Source organism: Alnus glutinosa, chromosome 1 (assembly GCF_958979055.1).
Source record: "Alnus glutinosa chromosome 1, dhAlnGlut1.1, whole genome shotgun sequence".
NCBI lineage: Eukaryota > Viridiplantae > Streptophyta > Magnoliopsida > Fagales > Betulaceae > Alnus > Alnus glutinosa.
Window position 1 is genome coordinate 37884317 of NC_084886.1, and position 10879 is coordinate 37895195.

General features: G+C 37.1%; 1 protein-coding gene across 1 annotated transcript; it reads left to right on the forward strand.

Moving 5' to 3' along the window:
- Window positions 1–4270: 4270 nt before the first annotated feature.
- LOC133858854 (uncharacterized) lies at window positions 4271–5707 on the forward strand. The gene has a single exon (XM_062294313.1). The coding sequence runs from the start codon at window positions 4425–4427 to the stop codon at window positions 5568–5570; it is 1146 nt and encodes a 381-aa protein (XP_062150297.1). The 5' UTR covers window positions 4271–4424; the 3' UTR covers window positions 5571–5707.
- Window positions 5708–10879: the final 5172 nt, after the last annotated feature.

Consider the following 10879-nt stretch of genomic DNA (forward strand, 5'->3'; position numbering starts at 1 on the left):
AGTTTCCTTTTATGGAAAGTTTCTAAATAAGGAGAGTTTTCATTTAATGAAACTTTCCCAATAAGGAAAGTTTTACGTAAAGAAGTGGTATCATTTTCACATGCTAAGTTATATAATTATTGAAAGTTTAAGGAAATAAAGAATAAACATGTGTAAGGTGGAACCACATTATGTAAAGGAAGGTTTTAAGATGTTTGGCTTAAGGAAAAGTTAATAGTACGGTACCGGACTAAGATGGAGTGCACCACACTGAAGTTACAGTTACGTGAATGTGTGTCCATCATTAAGTTGCCATGCTGAGTGTACCAAGAAGTTAATTAGCTAACCAGGGCATATCCGCGGCCACGGTGTTGCCAGATCCTTGAAGGTTGGATCTCACAACCCCATGCATATGGGGCATAATTGTATGCAAGGCCATATGGGTAAAACAATAAAGGATATGATGTTTAAATTATTAAGAAGTTTACATTTTGTTTCAGTGTTACACGTTTTTCTTATGATGACTACTTTTTACTTATGTTGCTATTTGTCTCCCCTTAACCAACCGTTTTAATTCGGGTGTGAAGTATTACTTACTGAGCCTTTCGTTCAACCCTTGCTTTTTTCCACTTTTCAGGTTGAGGCAAATGGGTAGGTGACCGAAATGCCTAGGCTTTTGGGGGTCATCATATCATCCATTATGTTACTTTTATTGCAAATTTTATGTTAGTGAGTGCATTGGACACAGAAAAAAAAAAAAAATACTCACTTAACTTATTAAGTTGTGTTATTATGTACTATTTATGAGAAGAACTTATGCTTCAACAAAAATATTATTTTCTCATAGCATGTATGGCAGTAGTTTACAAGGCTTTAGTGTCCTAATTAGTAACCTTGCACCTCCAAGGCTTTAAGGCTAACAGATTAGGCCCTCTGGTTTGCGCGTTACAGTTGGTATCAAAGCTTAAAGTTTAGGATTTTGTAGACTCTTAGGAACCAGAGCATTCAGATAGGATTAGGAAGGGTTTGGGTTTAGTATTCCGGCCAATTAGAGTCCGCATTGTTTAGTAGATTAGTATCCTCGATCTAACCTATTGCGACTATTCATGTAGATGGTACCTAACACACGTAGCAACAGAACACACGACGAAGCTAAGAGTCCAAACACCAATGAGACAACACACGACCCAATCTGTGAGTCTGTTCAGGGACCCGATGTACTGGCGGCTTTTGTAGAACAAATAGCAAGTCTGATTGGGGCCAATCACCATGAAAATCGAAATGCTGGTTATAACAGCAAAGAGGATGGTTGTATGTTTGAAAAGTTCAACCGGCAACAATCCCCCATTTTTGAAGGTCAGCCTGACTCAATAGCTGCGGAGAATTGGCTACGTCAAATAGAGAAGCTTATGGAAGTAATGAACTGCACTAATAAGCAGAAGGTGCGCAATGCAACCTTTAAACTAGCAGCAGAGGCCGAAAGGTGGTGGGTGGCGAAGAAGGAACACATGCAACAACAGCTCGAAGAGGTAGCCTTAATTCAGTGGGAAGACTTTAATAAGGAATTTCTGGACCGATTCTTCCCACAATCGATCCGACTAGCGAAAGCCAAGAATTTACAGATCTCTCACAGGGGTCTATGACTGTGGAACAATACATTTTCTAAGTTTATAGAATTATTGTGATTTGCCCTATATCTCATCGCGACAGAGGAACTTAAGGCTTGAAAGTTCGAGAAAGGCCTTCACCCACGAATCTTAGACCGTGTCGCAAGATTCAAACTAAACAACCTTGCTAATCTTATCAGTAAGGCATCGGTGGTTGAGCGGACTTGGAAAACAAATGCAGAGTTCTACAACCAACAGAAGAAGAGGACGGCACCTCATGGCAACCGAACAAGTGGACAACACAATTACCCAATCAAAAGAAGGAATAACCACCAGGTCTGGCGTAACCCAACACCTCAAGGAGCTCAAGGAGGAAACGGACCACACCCCAATTGCTCGAAGTACCAAAAACCCCATTATGGAGCTTGCTTGCAAGGACAAGGTGTTTGCTACAAGTGTCGGAAACCATGAAACATTGCGCGAGAGTGCTGAACACCGAACGTTGGACAGTCCAGACAAGGGAAGCCAAAAGGTCAGAAGATTTTCGCTCCTGCTTGAGTGTATGCAATGAACCAAGGGGACGTTGACGCCATAAATGAGGTGGTCTCAGGCACACTTCTGATCCTCTCCTATGTAGCTACTATTTTATTTGACTCAGGAGCAACACATTCCTTCGTCTTACACTCTATTAGTAAGGTTTGCAACTTATAAGCTGAACCTTAGATGTGAACCTAGCTGTATCAACTCTAGTAGGAAGAATGTTAATCTGTAACTTAGTTGTTAAGTGATGCCCCATTAACATTGAAGGTTACATCATGCTTGCAAATCTCTTAGTCTTTGAGATGCTAGGTTTTGCATAATGTTAGGCATGGATTGGCTGTTAGCAAATCATGCTTGTGTACAGTGCTTTTGAAAGGAAGTAGTGTTCAAACCACCCTCGGGGTCAGAGTTTAAGTTCCGGGGGAATCAAGGTGTTCACCTTTCCAAGCTAGTTTCAACCATGCAAGCTCGTCGTTTGACCAGTAAAGGATGTACGGGTGTTCTTGCTTGCATAACTGAGAAGCAAGAAGTGAAGGTTGAGGATGTCCCTATCGTTCTAGAATTAATTGACATCTTCCCAGAGGAATTACCCGGTCTACCTCCTGATCAGGAAATTGAATTCTCTATCAACCTTCTGCCAAGCACGTCACCTATTTCCAGAACACCCTATCGGATGGCACCTTCAAAATTCTGAGAATTAAAGGAGTAATTACAAGAACTTCTGGACCGCGTTTTTATTCGGCCTAGCGTGTCACCGTGGGGAGCACCTGTTCTGTTTGTCAAAAAGAAGGACGGGACGATGAGACTGTGCATCAACTACTGAGAATTAAATAAGGCTACCATCAAGAACAAGTATCCATTGCCACACATAGATGATATGTTTGACCAGTTGCAAGGATCTCAGGTCTTTTCAAAGATCGATTTACGGTCGAGTCACCACCAAATGAATATTAAGGAGAACGAAGAGCCAAAGTCAACCTTCTGAACTAGGTACGATCACTACTAGCTTCTAGTTATGCCTTTCAGCTTAACTATGCCCCGACAACTTTCATGAACTTGATGAATTGCGTTTTCCATGAGTTCATCAATCAGTGTGTGGTTGTATTTATTGATGACACAATAATCTACTCAAGAAGCCGAGAGGAGCATGAGAAGCACCTACGTACAATACTCAAAATTGTTAGACAGCTCAATTTTTATTTCTTGAAAAAACTACAAAAAAGCCCCACAAACTACCAGCCTTTTTTAAAGTAGCCATCTGAACTGTTAAGTGTAGCACTATGACCACTCAAACTACCAAAGAGTGCAAAAAAGACTACTTTTGTCAAAATGTTCTTATAATACTATTGTCACGTGTTGTATATTTGATTAAAAAATAATAAAAATTAAAACAATTTAAAAATCAAACAAATATTAATAATATTAAAAAATGGTTAAAAAAATAGAAAAAAAAAATAGGAGTGGCTCAGCCTCCCCTATCGTATTGAACCACCCCTAATGAGCAAAATGGGGTTGGCCGAAACGACCTCCAAGAGCTTTAGGGGCCGTTTGGTTTGGGGGTGGGTTCAACCATCCCCAAAGACAAAACCCTAAACTTTTTTTTTTCTTTTTTTTTGCCTTGCGGGGGTGGCTGAACCACCCAGATGGGCCACGAGGGCGGATTCGGCCACCCCCAAAGGCCAAATCCTAAACCTGGCCAAATGGGCCCCCCAAGACTCTAGGGGTTGGTTTTGACCACCCCCATTTTGTTCTTTTGGGGATGGCCAAACCACTCCCAAGGGTCGTGGGAGTGGTTTGGCCACCTCCAGAGTATTATAGGAAAACATGAGTCTTTCTGGCACTTTCTGGTAGTTTGGAGGTCATAATGCTACACTTGGTTGCTTAAGGATTACTTTAAAAACAACTGTAAATTTGGGGGGCTTTTTTTAAATTACTTTCTAGAATTCTAATTTTTTTTTTCCCAAAATTTTGTCTCTAAATGATTTTTACAATTCTATGAGATTATAACACATATTTTTTAAATAATAAATCATATGAGATGGAAAACCAAAATTTGAACAAAAAAAAATTGGGAATTTGTAGCATCGCTGATCTTATAAATAATCTTCCACGATACCCGCCGGAACATGACGGAAAATTGAAAACCTAATACAATACGGCTAGGGGTCTTTTTAACAGAAAGATAGGACTTTTAGTTGGTTGTTTCCGCCTCCAACTTGTCTGGTAGAATTGCTGGTTTTCGTTCATTCACGGCAAAGATTCAAAACGGTAGGTGAGTTTTCTTCTTCTGAACCATCTATGTTGAATTTTCTCTGCAAAACTATTGTCCATGGGACTCAGTATACTACAAGGGCTGCTTCAACAGTCCCCAAATCATTACTATTTGCCAGACACATCTCAACCGCTACAACCCAACAGTCATTTACAGTGTCCTACCTCATAAACTCATGTAGGTTGTCCCCAGAAACTGCTCTTTCAGCTTCCAAGTATGTTAATTTTGAAACCCCAGATAAAGCAGACTTGGTCATTGCCTTTTTCAAGAACCATGGTTTCTCTCAAACCCAAATCTCAAACATTATTGGAAGAGTCCCTTGTGTGCTTTTATCAGATCCTGAGAAAACCATTTTGCCCAAGTTGGAGTTTTTCTACTCCAAAGGCTTTACAGGCCCTGACATTGTTGGAGTCCTATCCAGAAGTCCAGCCATATTGGATCTTAGCCTAGAAAACCATATAGTCCCTTCTTTTGTTTTCTTTAAGAATTTGCTTGGAACCAGTGTGGATACTGTTACTGCTATTAAACGTTTTTCGAGTATTCTATGTAATGATCTTGATACTTATGTGGCCAATATCAATACTCTGCGAGAACATGGAGTGCCTGAAGCGAATATGGTTAAGTTTCTTAAAACCCAGCCTAGAGTTTTCATGATAGATTCAGTTAGGTTTAGTAGGACCGTGGAGGAAGTAAAGGAAATGGGGTTCAATCCTTCAAAGATGAAGTTTGTTGAAGCTGTTTATGCAATGAGTGCTATGAGTAAATCCACGTGGGAGAGGAAGGTCAATGCTTATAAGTGGTGGGGTTTGTCTGAGCCGGAGATTCTTGTAGCTTTTAAGAAGCACCCCTTGTTTATTTTGGCGTCTGAGGATAAGATTGAGAGGGCAATGGATTTCTTTGTCAACAAAATGGGTTGGGAGTCTTCGCTTATTATCGAACGTCCAATACTTGTATTGCTGAGCTTGGAGGAGAGAATTATTCCGAGGACTTCAGTTATTGATGATTTGATGTCAAAAGGTCTGGTTGAGAAGAATATTTACTTGCCTACACTTTTTGAGTATCAGGAGAAGAAGTTCCTGGAGAAGTTTGTGACACCTTATAAGAAGGAATCTTCTGAGCTGTTGAAGCTATACGAGAAGAAAGGGGATCTTGAAGAAATGACAAGAGAATGAGAATGGAATATGTAAGAGGCAAAGAATGACATGAAGCAATTGTAGCCCAAATCATGAATTGAATATTGACTGTTAAGTTATTTGGTCCAGTAGAATCATTTGGTGTTAAACTTTCAACAGTTGGGGTCCACGTATGGAAATAAATTTTTTTTTTTTTGATAAGTAAGTAGAAAATTTTATTAGAAAAAACGCAAAGCGCAATCAGGTATACAGGGGGTATACAGGAGAGGCAATTAGGAAGAAGAAGAAGAAAGCAATACAAGGAAATTGCTATAACTAATCTCTAAAGGTGCTAAATACGCAGCCGTCCAGGAGTACAAAGAATGAAGAAAAAAGGAAATGAGCTCCTCTATGGTTCTTTCTTTGTCCTCAAACTGTCTATCGTTGCGTTCCGTCCACAAGCACCACATAAGACAACAAGGAGCCATCTTCCACACTACCGCAGCCGTCCAATTTCTTGTTAAATCTGCTAGTGGTTGTTTCTCTAAGCTTGGAGAAGAGAACTTGTCCAAGCTCTTTTGTTATGTAAATTTCTATTGTTGGGAGATTTGGTCATGATGAATTTTTAGGGTGACTTGTCTGTTAGAGGATCCTGAAAAGTTATTCCTGCAGAATTGCATGAAATGTCATGAGACAGCTCCTTAGCCATCAAAGTTATACAAGTGAAATTGGATCTTTCAATCTAACCAGACAATTGGTAAGAGGGAGAGAGCCTTGGCTGCAGCTCTTGGAAATGTTAACATCATGGATCCAAATGCTATTTTGTTTCCCATATTGTGTTACTTGATCCCATTGTTCTTGAACTTGCTTTACTTCATGTCCTAGAGTGCAACTAATTTAAGTTATGCTATTTGCAATTCTGGATCATCCTTTGTTTCTCATATTGGTTGAGGCATAATTTTAACAGTGTAATATATAATCCATCTAATATGCTTGAATGATTGATTTTTGCTCTGTCTTGAACACTGCTCTGCAACTAATTTCATATGGTTACTCTTGTAGAAGTTCAATGATATGGTTTTGATATTATGAGATTCTTTGTTCAATTCACCTATCCTTATTGTATCACCTTCTCATTCTACATGGAAGCTCTTGTAGGGTCTTGCATTGTGTGCAATCCATTGTAAGCCAGCATTTTGTTGTCTCATGTTCATGAGTGAATTTTCTTAGAATCTATAAAATTGTAACATCTCCTTTGATTTATGGAGCCCTCACTAGCACTAGTTGGGATGGATAGATTGAAACCCCCATTTGGATTGATCCTTATCAAGTTCCTTTTTGTGTGTTGCGTATGCACGCTCCTTTTTGAGTGTGTGCGGCCGGGCTTATGAATTGTATATTGTTAGGAATTGTATTTCTCGATACAAAGTATTTGCCCTCATTTCTTTCTATCGGTGAATTGTCATCATCCAATTGTTATCGACATCAACTCAATAACAATTTTGGATGATGATAAAGGATTATCAAACAACCCTAAAGGATTTTCTGAACTACTTCATTTCCTCATTTACCTGTTGGAGCAAGTCAAAATAGACATAGCAAATCAGCATATAGAAACTTATTAAGTTTATTTCCCCTTTTCATTTTTGCTCCTTGTTCTTCCTTAGGAACAAACCCATTTCTTATTTATGTGTTCTCGGTTTGTTACCATGTCATTTATAATTTGTTGTGCATTCGTGGTTTCCTTGAATTAGTTTTAGGAATAAGGGATACTTAGCTGTTTTGCAGGTATCAGATGCATCTGAACAAAAGTTAGTTTTCGTAGTTTGTGTTATAGATAGGTCTTCTTTCTTTCTTTTCACCAATGCCTTCATGCCCTTCTTTTTTACTTTTGTCGATCAGTCAGGAACATCAGATATTTAGATCTTTTTGGTTAGCAAAGTGCAAACAAATGTCCATTGCAGTTTCCAGTGCTCAATTATCACTTTTGACTCTTGTGTAAATCTCCATAAGTTTGCTGGTTAAATAAAGTACTAGCTTTTATTGCATCATATTCCCTGGGAATAAGTTGTAATTTATTTGCACATTTCAATCTATCCAGTTTTGTAACTCTCACTCTCTCTCTCTGCACTCATCTTTGGTATTTCTTTAGATTCTTTGGCAGATCAGAGATTCCAATTTGACTGACAATCGGAAATAAATTTGTGTCAACTCAACATTGGGCCTCAAGCATGGATAGAGCCTCTATTTTTAGTATGTTTGTTTCTTGTTCCATCTCATTCTTGCTATATTTGTATCATTCTGGCTTGTAATTTTTTTTTGGAGTATGTGTGATTTTATTGACAGAAGAATCTTTATATGTTTTGGGTATATGATTGTGTGTGCCTCGGAGTGTTTTTGCCTTGCGTGCGTCAGGCCAAGTATGCAGAGAACAGAGAGCTAACAGAAAACATGTACACGTGAACAGTAGTGTATACAGTAAAGAGAATACACATCACAATGGAGTCTCACCACTGTGTTTGGAGAAGTCTCATCTCACAAGAATAGAGAAAACTCTATAATTTCAATGCTCTGTTAACATCTTAGTATATGTATCTTTGAGGCTTGAAATGCCTGGGATTTGATGACCAATGTACATAAATTTTGGATGATAAATAATTTCTTTCTGGGATTTATTTTAGATGATGATCAATATGCTGGGATTTCTCTTCTAAAATGTCTTAGTAGAGATGTTTTATTTGGACTTTTCATTTTGTTAGTATGATGTTGGCAGACTTCCTGTCTAATAGTGTCTATATATATATATATATATATATATATATATATATATATATATATATTTTTTTTTTTTTGCAAGGAGTTGCACACACTTCCTGTCAATAGTATGGTTTTATTATTGCCAATGTGATAATTGTCATCTCAACGTAACAAAGCCATACATTTTACCAATGGTGTTGTTTTGGTTGTCTATTTGGCACAACTTAAGTCCTTTTGGGAGCTATTTGTGCTTTGGATTGGCTGTGTAATGCACAACTGATTCAACTGCTTTGCGAACTAATGTAGATTTATTACTTTGTTGTCAAGGATTTCTAAATGTTTATCTGATTTCATTATGCTGATATAATTTCAGAAGAAAAAGGGTCATAAGTATCTGCAGGATATCAATTTTCACGGATGAGTAAATTTAGTATATTTAATTTTATCTCATGCACAGGTGGAGAATCAATATATACAGCTTTGAGTTAGAACAAGTGAACTTGAGTTTAATCATTGCTAGCAATAATGAGACACAACTAATGTTATTTCATATTTGGCGTTGTCCCTCTTGAACTACTACTCAATTGAGAATGTCCTTCCCCAAAACTTTCAATTGGGATAATGTCTCTCCAACCTACCAAAACATTGTCAATGTACTCCCAAGGCCAGCAAAAAGAAATGACCTTACAATTTTTTCAATAACACAAAATACCCTTATCAATTCATATATATATATATATATATTTTAAAAAAATTGTATATATATATATTTTTTAAAAAATTAATTTTTAATTTCTTAAAAAAAAAAAGCACAAATTTTAATTTTCTTTTAATTTGGGCCACCCTTGGTTTTTATGTATTTCTTTTTAGTTTTTTTTAATTATTATTAATATTTTTTTTTATTTTATTAAGGGTATTTTTGTCATTGAGGGGAACATTGACAATTTTTGGTATTTTATTTTATTTTATTTTTTTGGGGGGAGGCATTGTTTAAATTGAAAATTTGGGAGAACATTGTCAATTGGGTGATAGTTTGAAGGGGTATGTGGACTTTACCCAAAACTTTTTTGTGGAAGCACTTTTTCATGAGAAAGAGATGTTGCGCCTTATGTAAGAGAAAATACGCATTGGAGAAAAGCGCTTTGGTTGGAACAAGTGAGAGAGGAAAAAGAACTTATGATGATGAATACAAGCGCCATGGATGAAATTCAACAAGAATATGTTCGCTGACACAACTTGACAATCCTTGAAGGGAAAAATATCACTTTGTTTTTTATTTTTTTTACTTTTGTAGCCACTGGTTTTAGTGCAAGTTTTGTGATATGGAGTTCTATGGTCTATGTTATTGCCCTTATGCACAAAGACATTTTCTTTCCCTCTCTTTTTTTTTTTTTTTTTTTTTTTTTTTTGTACTTCGGTGCACACAGTGCTCAAACATTTTCTGCAATTAATTGTTGGTCTACTTGTTGTTTCAAATTATATCTGTTTCATTGAGGAACTCAAGATGTGAAGCCCCTACATATGTCATGTAATTTGGATGTGTATTTGGTTTTAACATTGCAATAGCTTTATCTAGATCAATATGGATGTGATCTGATCAATTGAAAACTGTGTTTGTATTTCTCTCACCTCTTGGGCAGGAGCAAGTAATAAATAGTAGAAGTTATTAAAAACACATGCTATGGGTGGAAAAGATGACTGAAACTTGCAGGAATGAAATGCAGTAGCTCAAGCCTTTCTGAATTGCCATTTATCTGACTTCACATATTATATTTCTCTGTTCATGTCTAAACTTTACTGTACACATGTATTATAATGAAGACAGAAAAATACTCTGCATTCAACTTTCTTGACAATCCTCTGTTTCACGTCCTCTTGCATAATTAATTGCATTCACGTTCAGAGGCAAAACAAATCAAAATGTCGTATGAAAAAGAAGTATCAATGAAAAACAGAGGAAACGCACCACACGTTTTAGCTCAAGTATTAGCTAAAGACTAACTAATTCACTAGGAATGCTATGCAGCCAATGCTCAAATGCCAAAGTTGGTTAACTAGTGGCCACTAAGTCAAAATTCTAAATTTGGTTGGTAAATCTTTAATAGCCTACATCGAGCTCTAGCTGAGCCTAACTTGTCAAGTATGCAACTTGACTCGAATGACATTCTCAATAAACTCGAGCTTAAGTGCAAGTTCAAGCTCGCCCAAGCTTCAACACACATTTCAAAGTTCTACTTGAGCTCGTCTCATAAACGAACTAATCTTAAAATCTACCACTAGAAGCTGTTAACGGAAAAATGTTTTCAAGACCTTACAAAATAGTTTAGCAAAAAACTGTGATACGACTGGGCACCTATAGGGTATCTTATCTATAATGTTTGGCAAGATTGGAAGATGCTGTCTACATCATATTATATGCACTAGTCAAAGACTGCCAAAACTATTGCTAGATGTTGTTTTCTAAGTCTAGACTTGCTAAATCATCGAAAATCAACTTAAGCTTATTGCTAACCAGCTGCATTTGAGTTTGAGTAATACTATTTAGTAGGCTATTATACGATTGTCATACAATTTGATGATGCAACAGTAAAAATAAGCCTTTAGATAAACAC

What these genes read in the sequence shown, in the direction of transcription:
- LOC133858854 (XM_062294313.1), top strand. Translation starts at nt 4,425, where the DNA reads ATGTTGAATTTTCTCTGCAAAACTATTGTCCATGGGACTCAGTATACT.